General features: G+C 36.5%; 1 protein-coding gene across 2 annotated transcripts in view; it reads right to left on the reverse strand.

The window, feature by feature from the left end:
- Window positions 1-13,614: 13,614 nt before the first annotated feature.
- The window catches only part of parga (poly (ADP-ribose) glycohydrolase a), a 41,680-nt gene continuing 29,675 nt past the window's right edge, over window positions 13,615-25,619 (reverse strand). For both annotated transcript variants that reach the window (XM_038293077.1, XM_038293076.1), the window contains exons 13-18: window positions 22,106-22,253; window positions 18,535-18,613; window positions 18,289-18,397; window positions 18,055-18,160; window positions 16,432-16,560; window positions 13,615-14,787 (exon numbers count right to left, since the gene is read on the reverse strand). In XM_038293077.1, the coding sequence (XP_038149005.1) occupies window positions 14,615-14,787; window positions 16,432-16,560; window positions 18,055-18,160; window positions 18,289-18,397; window positions 18,535-18,613; window positions 22,106-22,253 (744 nt within the window). In that variant the 3' untranslated portion in view covers window positions 13,615-14,614. The remainder of the gene's footprint in view (window positions 14,788-16,431; window positions 16,561-18,054; window positions 18,161-18,288; window positions 18,398-18,534; window positions 18,614-22,105; window positions 22,254-25,619) is intronic.

The following is a 25,619-nucleotide window of genomic DNA, read 5'->3' on the forward strand; positions in this document are numbered from 1 at the left end:
CCATGTTCTTACTGTACCTGACTGCAGAGGTAGGTATTAAGTAGTTACATTTACTCAAGTAATTTTTTGAAACATATATACGTACTTGTAGGTGTTGTTGCACTTTTTACTTTTAATTAATTACCACTATCCTTTCTTAAATAGAATTTAAGGGTACGTTTTTCACCATGAGTACTTTGAGCTATTCGAGGATCAAATTGAAATACAGTAAATAGTAAATACTGTAGAATAAATTCTTTATCCAGTTTTACCTAATTTATACTAAAAGAAAATTTTCTCTCTGCCAAAATTACTTTTTTTATTATATAATTTATTTATTGTTTTATTTCATTCACTAAATACCAGAATTCACACACAATGTCTTGTCTAATGACATCATTCTGAACAATAAATTTGATGTTACAAGAAAACAATTCCTCAGTACTTAAGTAGCCATTCTACCAAGTATACCTCTTGATGCTTACGTGAGAAATTTCTTTGGCAACAGCTTTGTTCTTTTATCTGAGCAAGAAAATGTTAAAGGAAACATATTATGCAAAATGTATCTGAAGCCTGTGTATGAGGTTCCCCACTGCCTTTTTCCATCTCTTAGCTAATGTGTGCTCTGAGTTCTCTGTTTGAAAGAGAAATTGAGGCCTTTGTCTTATGTATCATTCCGTGCTCTTAGGCCACCTTTATGAACTCTGACTTGTTATCATAGTTGCAAGGTGTGGGGGAGCAGCCCTCGGGAGTACAGAATGTGGAAATCCACAACAGCTCATCCAGAGGAAGGATGAATAAGGAGATTTTTGATAAAGGCTGTCCGCCTAATCTAAGAGGAATTTTCCTGTACAAACAGCAGAAACAGGCTCTGAAGTTCTCATTAGCTTGTTTTGGTAGCCCTACTTGAGTAGCCTAATAAACCAGATTAAATGTTTAATTTAAAACTAGTGGGCAAAAATGATTTTGACCGCTTGCGGGTGGGGCTCTGCCTGAATGGGTACAATTAAGGAAATGGAAAATATTTAGAAGAATGTGCTCTGGCCATACAAGACCAAGATATATATGTTTTCATTTGCAAACTGACAATGTGTGGTGAAATATTTCTCACTGCACACCACCTTGAATGAACCTTCCCATGGAGAAATACGATGGTGGCAGCATTATGCTATGGGATTCTATTTTCCCAATTAGTGACAGAGAAGCAGGTCAGAGTTAATAGGATTATTAATTGAGCTAAATAAAGGTTATTTGTGGCAGAAAAATATATTGCAAAACAATTTTGCCTTGGATGTTAGAATGACATTATCCATGGACCAGAACTAAATCCTAGCCGAAAATCTATGACACATCCTGAAAGTCAGTGAGGCTTTCCATCTATTCTTACTGAGGTATTTATCAAAGAACTGGAATAATAACAAAAGCAATTAAAACTTCAAAACAGATGTTCCTAGAAAATACATTTTTGTGTGAAAAGCTGGTGGAAATATATCACAATGGACTGAAAACTATACCTGCTTGGAAAGATAAATGAAATATTGATTAACACAGTTTTGTGAGTACGAATCCACACCGAATTATCTTGATTTGACCTGAAGAAGCACTTTAAAACAGATAAAATAAATTTATTTTAATTTACAATTTTATCAGACATTTTATGAATTTCCTGATATAAAAGACTACTTTTGCAGTTTTGCCTGGACTTGAAGGTATTTAACTACTTTTCACTCTTATCAGCTTGTAACACATAACTTTTCCCATAAGCATTGGGACAACAACACATTTCAACAAAAATCAAATAAATAAAACTCTTCATGCTCAGCCAACCAAGTCCAAACTTTAAGGGGGATTTCATAAAAAAGAAAAAGAAAAACAATATCATTCCCTTTAGACTTTTATCACTAATTTGCTCTGGAAGAAATTCTCTCATGCTTGGCTAAGCATTGCATTCACAGGCGACAAGGGATCATTTAGAACTGGCAGAAATTGTGATACTCTAAAATAGAGCTGTGCATATGCAAAAACAAAATCTTCACATCTCTAAACTTTGCATCTAACTAATAGTTTTAGTGCTAAATAGTAACATTGACAACTCATCTTTATATGTGTCTGCAAACTAAGATTATTTATAAAGACAAAATATTGCTTAAATCATGTCTGTCACTGTAAAACAGTACATTGTAAAACAAGATAATTAGGCTCTAAAATGTCACTGCTGACTAACTTTGGGACTGCTTCGCTTACTAGTTAACAGTCATGTCTTTTTTACAGGTTAAAAAAAAGCAAATCAAAATGAAAAAAAAAAACAACAAAAAAGACATTGGCAGAATCTATATCAGTAATCATGCTGCTACACTTCTTTGGTTTTGTGAATGGCAGCAGAATCCGCCTGAGCACATAGCAGCAGTTAGCAGGCAAGAAGGAGCTGATATAAATCCAGTTACAGTCATACGGCTGCTGGACTTTTAAATCCACATTAAAGTCCTTTAGAAAGAAATATGTCACAGAGTGGTTTCAACTATAGGGTTAACAGTATTTTTGGTGGATTAGACGATGAAAGGAGAGTTTTCAAATTAATTATAACAATTACTCCTAAGAAACTCTATATCTTTATTTCTCTGCTGCTTCTTATGTTTAAATATACAAACATATATGCATGACGACACTCCATTTACTTGCACACTATTTTATTTTGATCATCTTATTTCTAAAACAGCTGATTATTTCATATTATGTTTTAGTTATGGTGGCAAATTTCCCCCTACAGCATACTCTCATTTTCTTTTATATACTTTCACTTGTATTTTACTTTGCCAGTGGGATGTGAATTTCCCGACTGAAGGTCTATTCTATTCTATTCTATTCTATTCTATTCTATTCTATTCTATTCTATTCTTAGTTTGAATCCCTTGGCAGTTTGATCAATATTCCACATCTTGGATGGAGCAACATTCACCCTTTACTCACAAAAACACAAATTGTGAGGTAACTTGGAGTTGAGTGCCTTGACAAAGGACACATCAACATGAGGATTGAATCTCCAAACCTCTTAAAAGCAAGACGTCTAAGTAGTCACCTTGTGGGTGATTGTGACACCCACAGTGAACATTTCCATGGCTCCTGATGACATTGCCCTACAGTATGTGTTCCCTTCTTTGAAGGCTCACACATAACTTTCCAATCCTTGGAAACATTTCCTTTTAAAATTTAAAATACGGTAATGAAGCGACTATTTATATTAGGACAAATACATAATAACTACAACTTTGCAACAATGCTACTTGATCTTAACTTTTGACAAATGGTATTGTAAACAGGTGCAAGGTCTGTTTGACGATCCAATAGTCTTATCATGAGCCCCTCCATATCCTGGAAAGACGTTTGGCCAAGAAGGTCTACACAGAGCTGTCATAACCTGGCCCCTCCAGGTAGCACCTAACTTGAAAAAGGCACACCTGCCTAGTAAACAACACAACTGCATTCTCTAACTAGAGTCCTGATGTGAGTGCAATCATCTCTGTTCAAAGATTATACAAAGAAGAACTTGTTCAACCTACTTAAAGATTAGCCTAATAACCCGAAGAGGCATTATATTGTACCTTGCTCGGATGCAACGACATTTAATGCACAACACCCATGGTGGAAGAGGCAGTCTTGCAGTGAAGAAAACAGGTCATTTTTCATAATTAAGGAGTACTCCTTAGTCACAGAGGCCATGTTTTGGAGGCTTCTCCTGTTAATATGGTAAAGCTGTCCAGCACGTCTGGGACGAGGCTACACGTGATAAAAATTTGCTAATGAGCTGTGTCAGTCTGGGTCACCACTGCGAGCCACTTTTAGACACAGCAAGGTAAACCTGTTGCAAGCTGGGCGATGGGAAAGAAGGAGACGATGAGAAAAAAAAAGCAGAGAAAGTGTGGACTGCTGGAAGGACTGTGGCAAACTAGTAAAAGGAAAGTGAAATGGTGTGCTCAAAGATGACCCTGCACATTTCGAGTATGTTTGGCTCAACCTACTGCTGTGAAGCAGGATTCTCCAGCATTAACATCATCAAAAATAAATATTGATCAAGGCTCAAAATTAGCACCTTGTTATATGCATGAGAATGGCTTTGTCACCATTCAAACCCAGGTTTAAAGCCTTGCAGGGAAGCCTAAAGACAACTTCTCTCATTAAGCCATAAAAAAAATAATAATAAATACCAAACGGTCAGTTCAGGTGTTTTACAAAATATGTGAATCAGGAAATTATATACCAAACTGAATGATTGTTGCTTTCTACTTAAAAAAACACTTTATACTTCAAAATGGAAAAATGTTCCAACTTTTTAAAATATTTTTTTACTTAAAAATTCAATATATAAAATGGATGAATAAAAACTTAATTTTATTTCAGTGTTAAATTCTGTTTAAAGTAACAGATTATAATTAAAAGTGTCTCCGGACGTTTGCTGGTTGTTGATTTGCTTTAGTCGGACCCTTCTGATTTTTAATTGGTAACCCCTGATCTAGACAGATGAATAGTTGTTTTAAGCCACTCAATATGTTAATAATAAAAAAACTGAATGGCCGAAGAACTAAACATCAAGATTAGATCTCCTGTAGCTGATGAAGACAAGCACCCCCACAGCATGAAGATGCCAACTCTATATTTAACCTTGGTGCATTTAAAAAAAATTTCAGTGTGTTTTTTTTTTTTTTGTCTCAAATAGTCCAGAAAGTCTGCTATTGGTCTCATCTAACCATAACAACATGCTGCACATTTTCACACTTTCCCCTACAAGACGTGTTAAACTTCGGATATGTGTCTTTCCTGCTGGTTATCTTTTCTAAAAGCAGAATTATGCATTAAATCTATGTGGTCTATACCATAAATCCTGGTAAATCACATTAAAGCATGAGGTTGTAATCTGAAAAAATCTGTAAAAAAGTCAAATGGAAATAAATACTGATGTATGCTTTACTCTTTTAATTTATTTAATGTACACACACACCCATATATATATATATATATATATATATATATATATATATATATATATATGCTTCTTTTCTGCCTGAGGCCCACATTACTCAGGAAAAGGGGTGCACGGTGAAGTACAGGCACCCGATCTAAATACAGTCGCTGAATCCATTAGACCATGCTGTTACGTACCTCACGATTTGCAAGCAGGCCCATTCATCTGTTACATACCAATATGCTCAGCTTCAAAGAACTGTGTAGGGATCAGAGTAGATAGATGTAGCTTTACAAACTTAGGAAAAGCAGCAAGTTAAAAGAGAAACATTGTAACAAAGTAAAGAAAATCAAAATGAAGCTGTTAATAGAGAGATCGTTTCATGCATCATATTGCAGAAGGGACAGCTTACTAGAAAAAGGTAGGTCTCACAGAGCTTAATGCAAGAAAGAGAAAAAGCCCCAAAGGCTCTGGTTAGTTACTGTGATGTATGTCGCTGTGAGCTGGGGGGGGGTTGGTTGTTGTCAGTAAAGATGGGCCGGTGGAGAAGTGATAGGGGACAGATGAGACAGGCACAGTGAAAAGGGGGCTGGTTTTATTCATATGTCACTCGTTGCCTCCGTACCATGACAACACCATGTGGGCTCTGCAGCTCACTGGGGACTGTGCTGACGTCTTAAGTCTGTTAGAATCCCAACACTACTCTCCACACAACTCAGGTTACTTAATTTATTATGTTTAACAAACTGTCACTTAGTACTTAAATATAATAGTTTATTGAGGACACACAATTGGTAGCAGTTTTCTTTGAATTGGTAAACTTGGGACTCTTTTGCCAAACAAAGAAAATTTGAGTAAATACAAAATGGACAGTTCCAAATGTTATTTTGTTTCTTAAGGAGAAAAAACTATCAAAACCAACCAGGATTTATGTTAAAAAGACATCCAACGTCCCTGTGAAAATACTAAATTGATTTCAATATTTTGGAAACACAAGTTATAATTTAACAAGCCATAAAAACTGCTGAATGTTACCAGCCTTTTAGAATCAAGAATTCATAAATGGAGAAAACCTAGCCTGCACTCAGGACTCAGTGGAGGAAGTGGCTGAGAGGAGGATACTGTCCAAGCATACATCAAGGGCAACACCTTTCACCCTCCGCACCAGACTGCAGAGAAGCTGAGCAGCTCCTTTAGTGAAAGACTTTTACACCCTTTGTGAAAAGGAGCGCCACTGCAGGTCATTCTTTCCCGCTGCAACCAGACTTTACAATGCGACACTACAAAAGCAATAACTTGTGTAACGTATAATGTGCAATTACTATTTAAAGGGGAACACCGTTTTTTTTTTTACATTGGGCCCTTGATTTTAGGTTATTACATCATGTTCTACTCACCCATGTGAGTTTTGTGACATTTGGAGCCGTTCTGAAGATATGCGGTTTTGTTATATCCAAGTGACGTCTTCCTATGGGCAACGACATGAAGGCACAATCTAAACTGTTCATGATTTATCATTTATGGTACGCCAGCATTCATAACATGTAGGCGAATCACTATCCCCCAGACGTCCGAAGTTATATTATTTACATTCACTGGCATACTTGTTTTAACCTTGACAAAAATCACCATTATTTGAAAAATATTTTTTTTCTCATTAAGACTTATGAAAATAATTATTATTCTGAGAGTCTCTAATATATGTAGCAAAGTTGGAAACTGAGAGGGCAATTTCTTCACAGGTGATGGGTAGATTTAATGACCTAAAACAAAAGAGCAATTAATAATCAAAATCAGCCTATAAAAAATCAGAGCACTGACTACAATCAACTGACTTTATGTAAAAATGGGTAGAGAGTTTAACTTAAAATATAAAAAAGTGTAAAAGGAAGAAAAGGATCCAGATAATTTTTATAGACAGTGAGGTGCAATGGCTCATTAGTGTTACTGAACAGACATTTGGCAGGTTTCTGTTCCAACAAAAGCCCACCTGAGAGAGCTGGTGAGGCTCAAGATCACAGACTACATAAGAGGAGACAGGTGCAAACCATATTACAGAGATTAGAGAAAACAAAGAGGGACCAGAATAGACCAGTAGACTATTGCTTAAACAAGTAAGGAACTATGAAGTATATCATTAGCTTTCATTTGGAAGCTATGGACATTGTAATAACACAAAATGCAACACCATGCTCTGACATGCACCGATTCCTGATAACAGCAGCCAGCGGTAACTATGTCTCTGTTCTGCACTCAGTATTACTGTAGACTTCGATCTCCTTCTTCGGCCATCCTACATCCTCCAACCCACAGTCCACTAAATCAAATGGAGAATGACAAGAGCTGCGTCTGAGATTAATGGCAGCATTAAGCTGACCAACACAGTCAAACATTTTGTTCTATACTGTTTGCAAATTCGCATAATGTTCCTAAAAAAGTGTAATGATATATTATTAATGATATTCCATCTTGTTCCAGAATACCTTTAGCATTAACAATTTGGTGCTGCTGGAGAAAAACTTTAACTCTGTTTACTTCTATGTTTATGCTACACACAAATTTCCACAATCATTTCAGCTGCCTGGGAATAAAAGAGAATTCCTTGCCAAAAGATCGAAATTAATAAATCCCTCTGATAGATCAAGGAATTAATTTGAGGGTGAGGAGAAAATGTTACCATCTGTTTTATTTGAGTAGTCTCTTTGATTTCTATTTTGGAAGAAGTGTTGGGGTAAAGCAGAGTAAAGTTAATCTTGTAATTTGCACAACCCCTTCCAGTGATAAACAAAATATATACTGCTTTTAATACAAAAACACATCATATACATAGAGCCAGTTGCATTCATTTGCATAATGAAAATGTATTTTGTTAAATAGTTTTCACATCCAATTGCTTTCACTATGTTTGTTGTTGCTCTTTCCTAAAGTGAAATTAAACTGACTTTTTCACAAAAGCTGATTTGTGTCAGTCTTACAGCTGGCTTTGGAGAATTTGGGTTATCTGGTAGGTTCTAATGAGAGTAAAAAGCCAGGTGGTAAAACGCTTCCTCTAACATGTCTGGTGATGTGGGTAACATTTGGCCCAGGAGCAGAGGAGGGGGATGTATTTCAACTGTCTCACCAGATGGGCTGGAGACTTGGATGTTTGGGAAGAATCTAAACCAAGAGTAAAATCAGAGCAAACTCAGATCCTCAAGGATTGGTGTCCTGCACCTTTCACATGTGTCTCTCTCCCTGGACACCTGAATCTAATGGCTAAACTACCTCACTTGTATGCAGTCAAGCTCAACAGAGCTCTTCTAATGAGCTGATTTGAGGCAAGTGTTGAAGCAGAGACACATCTAACAGTTGCAGGACAGCTCTGGAGGACTGGAGTTTGAAACCACTAAATTTAGAAAGGCAGATCCATATTTTTGTTTCTTATTTATTTTTAAGACAAAGATAGGTTCCAAGAACCATTAAAGGCATACAAAGATACACCAGTATTATAGGCTGTATTAAATGTATAATCTGTTCTTTTAAAGCCCTTTCTAAGATAGAATGAACGATATTTAGCATAATTTTAACTACCACATGTATATGAAAACAAAACTTATATGCATTTTTCTTTCCTGGAAGAAATCCTTCCTGGTCTTTACCCGTTATCCTTCAGCAAGGTATCTTATATCTCCTCAGAATTATAGGAGATCCTCTGGTAACCATTAGGAAATGAGGCATGACATGTGGTGCATTACATTATCCTCAGAACACAAATATGAAAAATTGACATCCCCTTTACTGCTTTTCAGTTTTTAGTTTGTGGACTCTCATATCCCCCATCACCACGGCCACTGATACCACTATAACTATAATAAAAATCGCTATAAGGTAGTTTGCACATATATACGGCATTAAGAACTGTTCTTTAAACACCAACTTGACCTGAATGACTTACTCTACATAGAGTAGCAGCCATTCAAAATTTGCCCACTTTCCTTGATGAGCCATTGGCTGGCCCCCTAAGATTCCTTTTTTAAACACCAATCTTTGTGCTAAAATATTCCTTCTGTCAGGATTTGTGGACATTAAGAGCTAAAGAGAAGTGCTGTCTCTTTGTCAGACTATGTAATGCAGTGAAAGTTTGGAGTCAGAGGGGAAAAATATGCACGTCCAGGAGAAGGAAGGTGTCACTCTAGTGGTTGGATGTTGGCTGCCATTAGGCTGGTAATTGACTGGGAAGGGCCATTTTGAATGGCTGTTACTGTATGTGCCTGTGGTCCTGTCACTAAGCCTCCCACTTATAATACACCCTGGTTACTTTGCCAGGGGGACGTCCTTTCACCTGGAAGTCAGTGGGGTTAAATCCCACCCTCAGTTGTGCACCTTGCCACACCTACACAATAAACTGCTACTGTCAGAGTAAGAAGTTTAACTACTGTTGATGCAAATGGCATACATCTCTGCCCTCTGGGAAGAGGCTTTGCAGCATTCAATGCAGGTCCAGCAGATTCCGAAACCGCTTCTTCCCCACTGCCATCAGACAGCTGAATGTTGAAAAAATTAAATTATGTCAAAGACTCTGCATCAAACTGACCATATCAATGCTTTTTTTTTTGCACCATGTTTTTTTTTCTCCCACAATGCTTACATTTGATCATTGCTGCACTTTAAGAAAAATGGAAAGGTCATGAGAGCTGTAGAAAACGAATCTTTGTATACAAAAATACAACAAAGGTTGTCTAAGTCTCTAATATATGGAAGTCAGGTGCTTTTTTAATGCACCCACTTTCAGACTCATACCTCAGACTTTTAGGACTGCTCCCGTGGAAAGTGTAAAATGTTGACCTCCGAGGACAAATGGAACAAAAAGCAAGTGTAGGAGAAGCATCAACTGGGATCAACTCAACACCTGACTAGCATTTTGTCAATACAGTTTCTACCGGCTTTTGTCTGTTAAAACCAGCTTCGGGGCTCCCATACATGTTTCTTCTATGTATCATCACAGCTAAAAAGTACAGATCTTTTAAAGTATATGGAGTCCCGCATAAAGTTACATCCATTTTGCTCAGTTTAAATTCCTCTCAACCGGATTTAAAATGGTAAGGAGAAGCCAGGTGATAGTCTAACTAACTTGATTATGGTTTAACATTTGACCCCCTGTATAAACGCTGGAGTTTGAGGAATGTGCAAAAAGTTGTGAGTTAACACAATGCCAGGGATGGAAGACTTACCAAGGACCATACCAAAGTAAATGTTGTTGCCCATCAATCAGGGAAGGGTTCTAAGGTGCTTTCCATACAATTCCAAGGCCAATAGTTGTCAATCTAACCTGAAGAAAGTACCTCAGCAAAGAAAGTCAATGGTCATAAAAATTCATAGTAAGCTGTTCAAGTGATAGTGTTCATGACTTTACATTAGAATAACACTAAAAAAAAAAAAGTATAGTTTGTTTGGGTTATCATTAGAATCAAGCCTTTTTCTTAAATGATAAAATTACACTGAGTTAAGTTGCATCATCATCACAAGATATCTAGAATATTGTCCTTTGGAATGATCAAACCAAATTACGCATCTGGCCGAACCAAAGAACAGCATATCAGCACTAATCCCTCATATGTTGATCCGAACAATGAAAGCGTTCAATTGAGCATTTTTCAGGTGTTCAGCTACATACGTAGGTCAGACGACTGCTCATTCAATTTTGTCAGTGAAAATATTAAGATAATCTGTTTTATGTTGATGGTTTATGTTTTTTAAAGTAACAAAGTAACAATGCTCTTTGAGAAGGACACAGAGGTTGTGAATCAGTGAGTTATTTCTAAAAGGGGGTAACCCTTTTAGAAATAACTCACTGATTCACAACCTCTGTGTGAATCAGTGAGTATTTTTAAGAGCTCCTGGAGCCTATGGAATTTTACTGCTTTAGTTACGTCATCTCTTCGATGTTTCAATATGTGCTAAAGGACATTTTTGGTTTAAAAAATGAGTTGATGGTACGTTCAAATTAGAGCAATACGGCTTTTGATCTGGCTATGCGACAGTGACCCAGACCTTTATCCTGACAGCTGAGACACAATTCCTGACAAAAAGTGCTTGTTCCACAGCAGTTTGGACTCTCTCGGCGTTGCCTCTTCATACTATTCCTGTTTTTGTTTATTGATAAGAACTCAAGAAAAAGTCATTGAGAAGAGGCTGTTTATTTGGAAGCTTCAGGTTCTGAACTTTTATTGATATAGTTTATGTGCTTCTGTTGATGTGTTTGGGTAATGGTCACTGCGAGCACTGGAGTGGTTCACATCAATGTGTGGAGAAGGCAGGAAGGGTCAACTCCTCTAAAGTGGTTCAAGTTATAGCCTGTACAGTATAGCTACAGAAATGTTTCTTTTTCAGATCTTTTGCTTTTTCTGGATACCTTCCAGACACCAGCTTAGACACAGGAAATCCCTGTCCAAGGCCACAAATGAAGTATTACAAATATATATTATAAATTGTGTTTGTAAGGCTGAGCTCACACTTCTCAGGCAGACAGGTTGTTTTTCAGCCTGGGGTACATCATGTCTTTTTCGTCAGTATTAATTATATAGTCCAATTAAACTTTTATAGAGGCTGAACATAAGTCATTTGAGCAAGTGTTTCCAGATTGATGGGTCTCTACCTAGAGTGGGTTAAACAATAAGATAATTGGCCCTCCCTCCTTCCCTCCAGCAGCTTTTCTTCCCCTCACCACAACCCTGCTCCCCTCCTCATCCACTTTCATCATTCATACTCATTGGCACGCAGAGAACAATATCATTAATCTTGACAATTACATCACTGAGAAGGGTCAAAAAGACAACATCACTTGAAGAATGCTGTAGACTCAAAATAAATAATAGCAAAATGTTTTCTATTCTCAACCAAAGAAATCAAGACACAATGCAAACCTTTTAACTTCATAGACATACTTACCAATCAACATGTTTGCATATTTTTCTGACACTAGTGTAGGCACCAAAAAGGTTTTCTCTTGTGTCTCTTTATTAGCATTTACTCTGCAGCTGACCTAGAGAATATAGGGTCAGGCAATTATGAATTGAAATGCCACTTTGTTGTAGTGATTTTGCCTCCTGACAGAGATGGAGTGAAAACTCACTTCTTTGTGGCATTTTATTAATAATGTTTGATGACAGAAAGAGAGCTGCCGCGGGGTAACATTACAGGCATGTCGTTAAATAGGATTCTATTCAGAATGATCACAATATAGGAGTAAACCAAGCCACGCATTTTAGAGACTGCCGATTCTAAAAATAAAGAACCCAAAAACTTTAAAACCCTGTTTCTAGTCATGCAAATGTAGGATAAAATGCTTAAAAATTAATGTTATATTCATAATTATCGGTTATTCTTGTTTTTTTTTTTTTATTTGCATGACACCTTTAATCAAATTTTGATGTGAGATTTTCTAATTATTATTGCTGGCTTATCTCACATTTCTGCTCCAGGTAAACAAGCCTTATAAAGGAGCAGCCCTCAACTGCTGAATCTGCCCAAATTAGCCTAGTATGCACGAGGCCACAGCTCATTCGGTCAACGCAGGGCAGAGTATAAAGAGTCTGAGACACAGATAATGTGTAATCCACTTACCTCAGCCAAGCCTACATACCATTTATGAAGGTTTATGTCATGAGGTTATTGAGAAACCCCAATTCATCAAATTAAGGCCTGAAGGATAAAAGCCTGTTTTAGAAATGAAAGATCTCTATGTAAGTCAGTTAGGGAATATTTGGCCTAAACTTCTAACAAGAATTAAAATGTTACCACCTGAAATATTCCATCTCTTAAACATCTCAGGGTATGCCAAGGTTCAAACCAGATTTTACATATCTGTTCTCTCATTAAAAAGTCCATACAAAGGATTTAATATATCAAATGCAGAAATTGGTGATTAACTGGTGTAATAAATTCTTGTAAGATTAGTTTCATTTAACCATTTTAATTTCTTTATTGGAATACCTTTTTTTTCTTAGCATTAAACCTATTTTGCAGGGGGTGCAAATGAATCCTAACTCCAAGGGATAAGTCACCTGGTAGACAACGGGATACATCAAACCCATACCCCCTACTTAGCACAAATATTCAGATTACTTAAAAATAATTCTACTTACAGCTTTTTACATGTTTGATTGTGATTTTATGTAATAAAATAAAGCATATTTTATAAAAAACTGAAAATCTGTAGCGAGGCACATTTGTTTTCAGCCCTTGGACTGACACCTCGAAATACAATTCTACAGGTATCTTTTAAAAGTCATCTGATTAGTAAGAATCCTGATGGTGATATAAAGAATAAATAGAGCAGTTCTATTAAAGCTTTTGGTGGTCTTTAGAGAATATCAATGAACAAAAAAAAAAACTCACACGTAAACCTGTTTTTTTTTTGCATACTGTACCAACTACTAGAAACAACAAATATGAAGAAATGGCACAATGGTGATATATTATGTTGGTCATTAAGATATAGTCCACAAAAATGCAATTTCTTTCCGAGCTGTGATATTACTGTATTAAAAGTTGAAAAGGGTTCAATACTTCAGCATTGCAGTGCATTAACCGTATAAAATTTTGAGGAGCAATGCTATATTTTCAGTCCACAAATTATTTATAACATGTTGATCCATTGGTTTAGTTTCCAAACTATATAAATGCCATCAAAGAAATACTCCTTTTTCAGAATGTTTTAATTAAGAAATTATAATAAAAATATTGCAACCTAAAAACACAACACTCAACATATTAGCATCCCAGATTTCAAGTCTGAGTCCATCATCCAGTCAAAAAAAATGATTTAAAAAAAATACAGTAAATTATAAAATATCATACCCACATAAAACAAAACTTGGGAGTAAAAGCTTTGAGAAAAATTATGGGGTTCGTGCATTTCCTTATCTGTTCACAATCTAGAAGTAAATACAGCAATAACATTGTGCTTAGCACTGGTTATATTTGATAACAATAAAGTTATTCAGTAAGAAAAGGTCAACGGCGACCATGACCGTATATTTCCTGTGTATCCCTACTGAGATGATTTTAGCAGTAGTGATTATTGTTGTGAAGCTTTAAATGTACCTTAAAGACAATTTAGTATGTGTAGCCGGGCCATCTGAGCATTTGAAAGCTGAGTATTTAAAAGAGCAGCAAAGAAACATCTGTAGAATATGTGATAAGTAAATGTTTATCATGCATATACTACAGTAAGACATGTCATTCTCTCTGCATACAAAGAAACGGAGGAAACAAAAAGAAAAAAACTATTAAATACAAGAAAGGCTGGAGAAATTAATATGGGGTTTGATTATTAAAGGTTAAGCTCAACAACAATCATGCATATGAATATTTGGCCATATTTGTAATTGGTGTTAAAGAAAAAAAAGGTTGCACTTAAGGAAAAGGGCCTCAAAGAGCAACAAATATTCACTATTGCTATAAGTTTCATAAAACCTTTACCAAACCTGGTTTTGCAATACAAGGCTATGATAAAACCACAGTCAAAAAGGCAAAATCCTGGTAGTTTGTGTGACAGGATTCCCTAACCTAAAGAAAGTCTGTGTGTGCAATAAGTGACTTTGAACACAAGACTTTCAGGTTTTTGACACTTGTGAAGCTGTATTTTGTCTTGCACACAGAAAGTGAAACAAAGTTTAGGTAATAGTTCTTGATCTATCAGTGAGTTTCTGATTTTGCATGTGACATCCCAGAATCCCATTCAGAGTTAGACTCTGCAGGAGTGGAGACTTTCTCTCGGATGAAACTGTAGAGACTGGTGTCGGGGCGCACTGTGCGGCAGTTCTTGCACTCTTGGTTGAAATAGTGGATTAAGAGGCTGTACAGCTGCCCTGAGATGAAGAAAGAGAGGATGGTGGAAAAAAGGATACAAAGTCAAAGAAGATATATGAGTATTTTAGAGACAAAAATCTCCAACAGGTTGAGAGGCAAACAAACAGGAGTCTGCAACAAGCAGGAAAGAAAATATATGTCGGTATCAGCTTTTTTTTTCACAGTAGCTCCACTTTAGGAAATGGATGGCTGGAGGGGAATTTCTCTGAAAGGCTTCAATAAATGTCAGCGAAAAAAATTAGAAGGGGGAGTAGAGAGCCGTTGCTGTGGTTAGTTCAGGGAGTCATCCACTCTGTAGCTCAACCTGAATGGATTGGCTGAGACGAGAGCAATGGTCTACAAGACAAAATAATCTATCTATATTGCATGCTTAAAAACAACCAGTTTATATTGATACCTACAAGGAGAAAACTCTGTTAGTCAATTGCTAACAGCGACTATTGTTTAGTGACATACAGCAATTTTTTGGGATATGGGGAAACATAACCTTGATTTTTAATTTTTTTGTTGTTTTTTTCCATTAAGCAATTAGTAGAACTCAAAGAAATAAGAGGAAAAACTTAAAGGTATAGTGAAGGTCCTAATTGTCAATCATTCTGATGATATGTTTACGTAAGGCCGTCCTACGTGCCTGTTCCCATTTTCACTTACCGGTGGTGAGTCTGACATAGTGGGAAAAATAGCAAATCTTCTTTTGTACAGTAAGCTTGTTTGAGCAACGGAAAAAGAAACTTTTAAACAGAGCATGCATGAGGAGGCATGCTCTTGCACGCTTTTAATAGACTTTCCCTCTTGGGAGCGGGTACAGGGTTGTGTATTTTTTTTACTTTTATTTTTCAAAGTGGAGAGAGTGAGTCTTTTTGAAAATTCGCGAAAATCCTCCATTACACGTTTAAATATTACAGTAGTTAAATTATTTTTAAAAGATTATTTGTGAGCCAGAAGAAAGACACTAAAAGCAGTGATTCTGAACATAATCCATATCATAATTGCATACATTTAGATTAGGTTACATTCATAAAAATATTTCTAAATAAACAAGAATGTTTTCTACTAGTCTTGTGTGTTACACTGTTTTCTAAATTGCAAAACAACGTACTGCTGAGTTCCAATCTAGTTGTTTAGTAAAAGAGGTATTGTTATAAAGCTACTTTGGTAATTGATATAAGCTCTATTTTTAAGCACTAAGGCTTAGCTTATTTGCACTATTTTATCTTACACTTTAAAACATGTTAATACTTTTATTTTGAAAAAAGCAAAACATCTGTGTGTTTTGTTAAAGCCTAGAACAGACACAGTTATAAAACATGGTACAGTAGCTAATTTAAGATAAAAAGGTCAAAACAGTAATGAAAAAAGAAACCTGAAAAAATTGTTGCTTCCTCTGTTCAGATCTCTCAGTAATTCCAAATCTAAAATCAATTTGTAAGGGCTTTAGATAAATCAGATTAAGTTACGTTTTTTATTTTTAATAAATGTTTTCGTGTTGTTTTTTTTTTGGAAGCGTTCATATTTTTTCGTGCTTGTGTCATACTTATTTCATACTATGACAGTTTAGAAATCGATTCTTTGCTTTTTGTCATTGTAAAAAAAAATATTAACACCAACAAATTATGAAGTTTATGAGGATGCATCTGTCTTACCTACTGTAACTTGTTTCTCAGTGAGGAAAGTGTGGATTTCATGAACATCTCTCATAAGCTGAACATCTCCAAACGTAAAGTATGCAACGTCTCTCCCAGCCTCTGCAGCCGCCATCAGCTGAATCAGAGCTGAAAAAAAAAAAGGCTAAAGCTAAAACTTGTACAAAAAGCATTAAATTACTATGAAATCCTAAACTTCAAACTGAAACATTTGGCTGCTAGGATTAGCATTATTCTCAGTAGTTGGCTGAACACTAGGAAAGGTATGGCTTAAAGCAGTGGAGAAAATGAGTGACAGCAGTAATTTGTATGGAAACACTAAATAATGTGTTGCTAGTAGAATAGCCTCATTAACAGCAATCTATCTTCAGGCCTTTGTAAATGAGGTATTAAGGCTTTTGAATATTTAAAACACCTGTTATATTCTTCTGATTTATTAAGTTATAAGACCAACAAATCATCTGCAAAAAGGTTATAACAGTGGATTAGTGTTATGTAGCCAACATAGATAAAGTCAGCTAATTTAAATTTTTAATTTAGAATAAAGCTAATATGCTCTAAATCTAGTCTATCAAGTTATTTCAGAGCTTAGATGGAATCACATATGCTAATAGCAGCCATTTCTAAATTCAACTTCGGATTCTGCATGCCAACGTTACCATTCTCTTTTTGGCTCTTTTTTTTCTGCATAAGCAAAATAAGATTTCAAAGTCGCCGTTTGATGCAGTATTTAAACAAGTCTTAAATTTCTTATTATAGCCTTATATTGTTTTAATATTTAAATGCTTTAAAATATGGTTTATGTTATGTTTATGCATTTAGCAGACGCTTTTATCTAAAGCGACATACAAAGTAGGCATTAGTGTGAAAGGTCTTGCCTAAGGACCCACACTGGCAGCTCATTCCCCCCCAGCGGGAATTTGAACCCAGGCCCTCCGTTGTGAAAGTCGGGTGACTTATTGCTTGAACTAGCCAGCTGCCTGGCCACATATTGTTGATCAAGTGATGTCAAATATGCAAGAGTGAAAACTTTCCAACATGCTCTACATCTGGAGGTCAAGCCTGCTACAAAAACACTGACCAGTGCATATTGTATCAAAGTGCAATTTTAATGCTTCAATGTATTTATGACAAAGATTTTACTCAGTGAAGGTGATGAAATATACAAAACAACTGGCTACGTAGACAGTATATTGTCCCTGCTTACCAATGCAAAGGTATAAATAAGCCCTTATAGAAATAACTGGTATAATTTGCATAATCTATTTTCACTTATCAAAAGCTGTTTTAATGTAAACTATACATTTTTGGTTATATTAAACAAAAACATGTAAGCAATGGGAGAGTGACACCTCAGAAGAGCTACTAATTGACAATCAGGCAAGAATCTGTTACAGTTGCTCACTGTTCCTGCTGCAAGCAGTGGGATTCCTTCAGCAGGGGGCTTTGATGACCGTGACAAGCATTACAGACACTTGTCTTTTGCACTCATCAGTCATCATAATTAATATAATAATTTGTTATTTTTTTTCTAGCTGCAGATTCTAAAATCTTAAATCTGAGCTTATACAAATAAGGCAAACGGTCATTTAACACAGATGTCAGTAGTTCAGCTATTGGTACCTTTCAGCCGTGTGTCTCCACCAAACGCTCCACAGCCCCAGTTGCCAGTGGCCACAGCAGAGAGATGCTTGATATTTAAGTTACTACAATGAAATCCACAATACGCCTGGAAAAATTCACACAACAGGAGGAGGTTATTATTTTTATGGTATAAAGACTAAATATTAGGATGAATCCATAAAAAATAGGATTGAAGGTTAACAAGAAACAATGTAAAAAAACATTTGCTCTTACTTTGTTCAGTTCTCTGGTTATCTTCTCAGGAACAAACTGTTCCAGGAAGTGTCTATATTTAACAGCATCAATGGCCACAATCTCTGTACACCTTCTCTGCCACTCATCCCTGGAAACACACAGATAAAGTCACCATCATCTGTGTTCCTTCCGTTATATTTTACCAGATTAAAAAACAACTAATATGAATCAATAGAAATCTAATCTAAAAGGATGATGCTCCAAACAAAAGGAAGAAGAAATTACCTGGGTGTCTCATCTTTATAGCTGCCCTGCCACTTGTAACTCTCAGCATAACCAGAATATTTACTGTATTGTTCAGTTCCTGCAAAGAAAAAAGCAAAGGCAAAGCCAAGAAACAAAAATATGTTATTTGAGGGTCAGCAGTGGGAGCTCACAGTGGGTCTAAATCTGTTTTCAGAGCCTTATTTCCTAAATCAGATTTAATGCTTTCTATGCTCCCTGTGCGAGTATACAGTATCAGCTTATATTGGATTGTCATAAATGAGCCCACATCGATTTAATAAGTAGGCTCCTTTGGAGGTTTGAAATTAAAAGCAGTTAGCCACCACAGAAAGAGATACTCAAGAAGAAGTAAACCACAGTCCCTCTATGTTCAGTAAATATGTTACATGTTAGATATATGTTTTAACTTTATTTACTATATATATATATATATATATATATATATATATATATATATTTTTTTTTTTTTTTTTTTTATAAAATGTTTATACTGTGTATATACACATGTACATATATATAAACAATACACAAGCTCATAGTTATTTTCATCTCTAGATTTCAAGATGAAACAGGATATATGGAAATTATTTGACCCCCTTGTTCTGCAAAAATCAATACCTAATCAAGTCAAAAAAGGAAAATCAGGTCCTTCTGTTAGCTTAATACTATAACTTCAGTTAGACCTATATATACCTATATATAAACTAGGTGAAAAGAAATTAAAGGAATAGTACACCCAAAACATGATTAGCCTTCATTTTCTACTCACCTCCATGCTGAACAACACTCTGGAGTACTTTTTTGATATCTCAAATGCATCTGGAGATCTGGGAGGCTTCTTGCTGTCTGCTGACATTCAAATAATGGAGGTCCATGGCGCCCGAGACAGAAAGGTCCATAAAAGTCCACAAAAACGTGTCAATATTCCTCCATACTGCTCGTCCAATGTAATCCAAGTGTCCTGAGTGGGTAGCATCCAGAATTTACTCGAAACGAAGTCATTTAGAATGTTTTTAGAGCATAAACAGTAGTGTATAGGATTTCCTAATAGCGCCCCCATGCGCGCTCACGATTCTACGGAAGCCGGCAGACCAAACCGGAAGAAAGTGCGCATTCAGCGTCTGGTCTGCCGATAATGCAAGCGTAGAAGAAGAAATGTGCTGTTTACCTGTGCAAAGAAAGAAACAACGAAAGAAAAATGTCTGAGGACTTCAGTGTTGAGGAAGAGCATGAGTTCTTTGCCGAGCTGAATGCGCTGGTTTGGTCTGCCGGCTTCCGTAGAATCGTGAGCGCGCATGGGGGCGCTATTAGGAAATCCTATACACTACTGTTTATGCTCTAAAAACATTCTAAATGACTTCGTTTCGAGTAAATTCTGGATGCTACCCACTCAGGACACTTGGATTACATTGGACGAGCAGTATGGAGGAATATTGACACGTTTTTGTGGACTTTTATGGACCTTTCTGTCTCGGGCGCCATGGACCTCCATTATTTGAATGTCAGCAGACAGCAAGAAGCCTCCCAGATCTCCAGATGCATTTGAGATATCAAAAAAGTACTCCAGAGTGTTGTTCAGCATGGAGGTGAGTAGAAAATGAAGGCTAATCATGTTTTGGGTGTACTATTCCTTTAAGCTTTTGGCTGATAAGAACAAGCCTATTGCAGGATATTAAATATGACAGCCGCACCTATTCTGAGTAAAGGCATGGGTGCCTAAAAATTATAAAGCTGCATCATGTTTTCTTTTACTCTTTCCATAATATTACCAGCCTGTGCCAAGGGAACATTAGAATAATAACCTCTTTACTCCATTAGGAGACATTTACTGGTTATGCCATTCTGAATTAACAGGACGGGCTACCCATATCGCTTTATCTATCAAAGGAACTGACCTCTTCCTTCTTCACCTTAATCAAATTTATTTTGTCCAAATGCCCATGGCCGCATCCTGACTTACGAGCTTCCATCACAAGATTACATCAGGGAATCTCTACCTTCCCATCTTCCAACTCACATCAACATTAGTACTTTATCTTTCAAGTTATGTCAAGCTAAATGTCTAAATGCTCTTGAGGACCTCTGTTAAGGAGATCCAGAGAGAGACATAAAGACTCTAAAATTAGACGCAATAGTTTGGAAAGAAATGCTGCATCCGTGTATAGAATAATCTAGTGTTTTTTAATGAATCTATGGTGTAATGGGTCCATTCCATTAGTGGCTGCAATGACCTGAGTTGGCCAATAAATTCCTTTCTGTCTTAATGCAATAATGCTAAGTGCAGTAGAGGAGGAGAATTGAAAGAAGGGCAGTAAAGGGAGGGAAGGAGGGGGACGGTGACTCACCAATGAAGGTCACCAAGGAGATTTGCGGGTTTTAGAGAAGACAAAATGGCACCCAAAAATACTTCTTTAAGGCGAAAAACCAACATGGTGCAGGGGCTTTAAAATTTGCTTTGTTAGGCTTTAACACCGACACCCAGTCAATACCCGTAATGAAAACCTTGATGAAGACCTTTTTCTTCACTGTATGCGCAGCGTTTAAGTCAATGATGATCCTAACAACAGAATTAATTATAATAGGACTTCATGCGAGTTAGCTAAAATGATCAAACAGGACAATGAAGCCTATTATTTCAATAAAAAGAATTGTATACTAAACAAGAGTCACTTATTGCATTTATTAAAAAGCAAAGAAGATATTCTCAAGAGAGAACTTTTATTAATTAAGGAGAAGCTAAATGGTTTAACAATTCGTTAAGGGAATACATCTTGATCTCACATTCTCTCTATGGTGCAGGTCGGGTCACTTTCTGCTCCCAAAGCTACCAGATCTTGTAAACAATTCTCACACACCCCATCAGATTGATGAGTCTATATCATTCAACTCCACTAATCATGTGGTACATGTTGCAATTTCAATTAAGCAATACTGACAAAACCTTTTAACACAAGATACTAATTATTAATCAAAGACCTAGAGGTACAATAGTAAACTTTTCTAATGAAGGGAGGATTTGCAGATATGCTGTATTAAACAGAAAAGTAGATTTGGAAAAGGGTCTGTTTATGGACTTTTGACATCATTTAAAGTCTGGTTTAAATTTATAATTTTTTTATCCCAGCCACAAAGGAACAGTAAAGCCATCTAAATATTAATATTTTACCAAAATTGAAGACAGAAGAATAATCTAAAAAAAGGAAAATGGCGGTCATTAACAAAATCTTTTACAGTAGGTTCACAGCTGGTTATTAGACTGTTCTTGAGTGAAGGTAAAGATTCAATGTCCTTGATAAGAAAAATATTTGAATTGAAAACATAGAAAGCTTTGTTTCCTCATAAGCTTAGATTTCAGTACCTCTAATAGAAAATCATAACCTTTTACATATTTTAAATTTTTTCTAATTTGAAAGCATCAAGTATAACAAGGAGAACATCTCAGCAAATATGACCTTAGACACCTTAGTATTCAGGCTTTCAGTTTCTCTAGACAGAAAGTGACTAAAGTTAGACCTACTAAAGGCTGATTTCTTGTAATCACAAATGTTACTTGAAAGGCATAGCTGCACACCTGTGATAATGAGACATTCGTTGTTTTCCAAAGCTTCAGTAAAGAGGCGAGAAACGATGAGTTCAGGGTTGATGAGAAACCGGATTTCCTCCTGGACCAGTCCGTGTCCTGTGACTCCGCCTCCAACAAACCTATTTGCAAAATCAACCTGGAGGGGGGAAAAAGTTGATTTAAAAAAAGGAAATCAACCATCTTATGATTTTATGTTAACACAATAACGGTTCTATGTAAAAACATTTTAAAAAACTTTTGATACTTTGGTAGTATTTAAAAGGATTGCAACAGCTTAGAGAAGCAAATCCTCAGCAGCTTTGATAATTTCTGAAAAACAGGAGTTGTAAGCGTCCAGCAGTGTGTTAAATATTATCATTCAGAGATCAGTGAACCAGGCTCCAGTTTATATACAAAAATAAACGGCTGTTCATCATCTTTCTTCAGAGGCTCAAATATTTATATGTTCCACAGATTAGTGAGACAGAGGAGAGCCAAGCCTTGCAGTGGGCAGCACTAAGGCTGCAGAACTGTCTTCCTGTTTGGTCGACTCTGTGAACTCTGTCAGTCAATTACTTGGTTTAAACAGGCTATGTTTTAACTCTGCATTTTATTGTGTTTTATCTTATTGTATCAGCACTAAATTTAAATGTTATTTTATTACTTTTCTGGACACATGTGTTTTGTCTGTGGAAGGTGTTTCACAAATAAAAGCAGTATTCTTAAAGTGGAACTTTTTTAGCTTTAGTTGGAAAATTAATTTCAAACCATTTATCTAAATACAAATTCTTTTACTTTATAGGAAAAAAATATTAAATGCTGTAATAGGCTGTAAGACAGTTTTCCATTATTCCATCATGTTTTTGAAACATGCAAGTTCACTAGTGTTATACTGTATTGGGACTCTCAGAGAATAATTTACTTTCTATAAACTGTATTTATTTTAAAAAAGCTTGGATTAAATCTAATTTAAATTAATTAAAATTAATATTCTGTTTTATTTCTCATCAGAGGTGAAATCCGTTTTAAAAAGATGTAAAGGCTATGTGTTGGGGCAAGCCGTTTTACCATTGATATCTCTCTTCTTCCATTTAAAAACCTGAATATGAGCTTGTTTTCCTCTTGTTTTTTTTTCAAAACTGTAACATGTTTTTGTGAAGTTGCATGTAAATCCCTCTCAGCTGCATGTTTGAGTGTTAAGCCAAAACAGACAGAACATTGGCAATGAATGCATCTGTTCTCCTTTGCAACAATTAACTAATTCTGCTTAAATGAAGATCTCTGATATCGTTCTACTTGAATAAAACTTCTTTTTCACAATAAACAGGTTATCTTATTAAGAATCATAAATCCCCGTTCAAATGCGAGTGCATATAGAAGCTCCAAAGTGAGCTCTGCAAAGCATAGTCATTATAAGTTAATTATTTTGCCCACAGTGAAAGAAAGAAAAATAAAATTGTAAACAAGTTTCAAAATGGTTTGCTTTGAACTTCTGCAGCAAATCCATTAAAAACATTTCCTTGTTTTGAACTTAACCCAAACTTACTTGCAAAAACATCCTAACTGAGAGCAAGTTACTCAGCTTGATACATCAGTATAAAACTAGAAAATTTCTAAAGAAATTTTGAGGGGGGCCACCTACTGCCCGTCTGGGTAACTGGGCCAATACGGCCCTGGCAAGTGACATTGGGGCTCCCCAGACCAACTGCTTACGCCTTTGAGGGCTGCTGAGGGAAGGAAAGAGGGCTAGGTCATGGGCAAAGAGAGCTGTGTGCCACTTGTGCTGAAATCTGGGAAATAGACGTGCACAGCATATGATGCACAAGGGTAATATGGGTTGTCCATATTGAACCGCAGTGGGTAAAGCGCAGTTGGCGGGCTCCGCCCGCCTGCTAGGAGCCCTTGCAGCGATGAAAAAAATCACCAATGGCGGGCTCTGCCCGCCTGCTAAGAGCCATTGCAGTGATGAAATCACCAATGGCGGGCTTCGCCCGCCTTCTAAGAGCCATTGCAGTGATGAAATCACCAATGGCTATGAGCAATATGCCAGAATGTATGAGTGTGTATAAGGAAGAGGCTTTTATTCTGTAGAGTCCCTGTAGTGTTATTTTGAAAGTCTATCATGGATGTGCATCAAAAGATGGGTCATGCCCAGCAGTGATATAGAATCCATTTCCAAATGTTAAATCACTGGTTTTCCATGTTATTAGGTGAATAGCTGCTGTATTACAGAGTAAATGGGAGACTTTTATTGTGAAATTTGCTCTGGGGTGTGTTTTGAAAAGGTCACTAGAGTCTAATAAAAACAACCTGGAAGAGTTTGGGTCATAATGTTGAGCCATTTGCATCAATTATTGCATTAGTATAATCTAGAGGCTTTTATTTTGTAGGGTCCCTGTAGTCTTATTTTGAAAGTCCAACAGAGTTGTGTTTAGAGAAAATGTTCAGACCCAGCAATGATAGTTGATGACTTTCCAATCGTTAAATCACTCTTTTTCCATGTTATTAGGGCAGTAGATGAAGATGAAATGGGAGGCTTTTATTTTGAAATTTGCCTTAGGTTGTGTTTTAAACAGTCTCCTAGAGTCTATTCTCTAAAATGGGGTTGAGTTTGGGTCATAATGTTGAGCCATATAGGGCAATAAATATATGTAAAAAATATAGAGGCTTTTATTTTGTAGGGTCCCTGGAGTCTTATTTTGAAAGTCTATCAGTGTTGAGTGGCAAGGGAAGTGTCATGGACAGCAGTCATATAGTATCCATTTCCCAATGTTAAATCAGTGCTTTCACCCTCCATTAGATTAATATGTGCTGTTTAAAACAGCAGAGGTAAAATCTCTTTGAAGCACGGTTACCTTGACAACGCTTAACGAGCCTGTCAGTGACAGAGAGAAAAGCGCAGCACTATCGTTCCTTAGCTCTCAGGCTTTTTTGAATGGGAGCAACAGCTCCGAACAAACGACTGCTTAGCAAAAACCGTATGAGTTATTCAAAAAATTTCTTCACCGTGAGCGTCAGCAATCCTTCGACTCCAACTATGCCAACTTTGGTGTATGTGTGTCTTTCTGAACAATATTTATGACGAGTTGAAAACACATAATGTCATTCGTTTTTCTCCCCACTGCTGCTCCAAAACCAATGAAAAACGGCTCTGATTTTCATCGACTTTAGGTAGGTCTGGAGGGTTTTTAAGGAAAAGTATTAATCCTACCGTAATTCCGAAGACATTGTGTGAGTCCAGAGGTTTCAGCCTACAAACTGACCAAAAATGGTGACTGTAGCTCCAAATATGTGGCCGTGAGGCAAGAACAAAATCTTTTATCTTAAAAAAACGGCCGCCTCACACTAAGATGTCAGCAGCTGCACACTAGCAGGCTGCTGCAGAAGCTAACTGTCAGCTAGCTTCCAGGTGCTTACCCTCCAAACAAACGACTGCTGAGCAAAAACCGTAAAAGGTATTTGAAAAATTCTTTCAGTGAAAGAAACATCTATCCTTTGTCTCAGACTGGGGTAACCTTCATGT

Source organism: Cyprinodon tularosa, unplaced genomic scaffold (assembly GCF_016077235.1).
Source record: "Cyprinodon tularosa strain WSP-4 unplaced genomic scaffold, ASM1607723v1 ctg32, whole genome shotgun sequence".
Classification (NCBI taxonomy): Eukaryota; Metazoa; Chordata; class Actinopteri; order Cyprinodontiformes; family Cyprinodontidae; genus Cyprinodon; species Cyprinodon tularosa.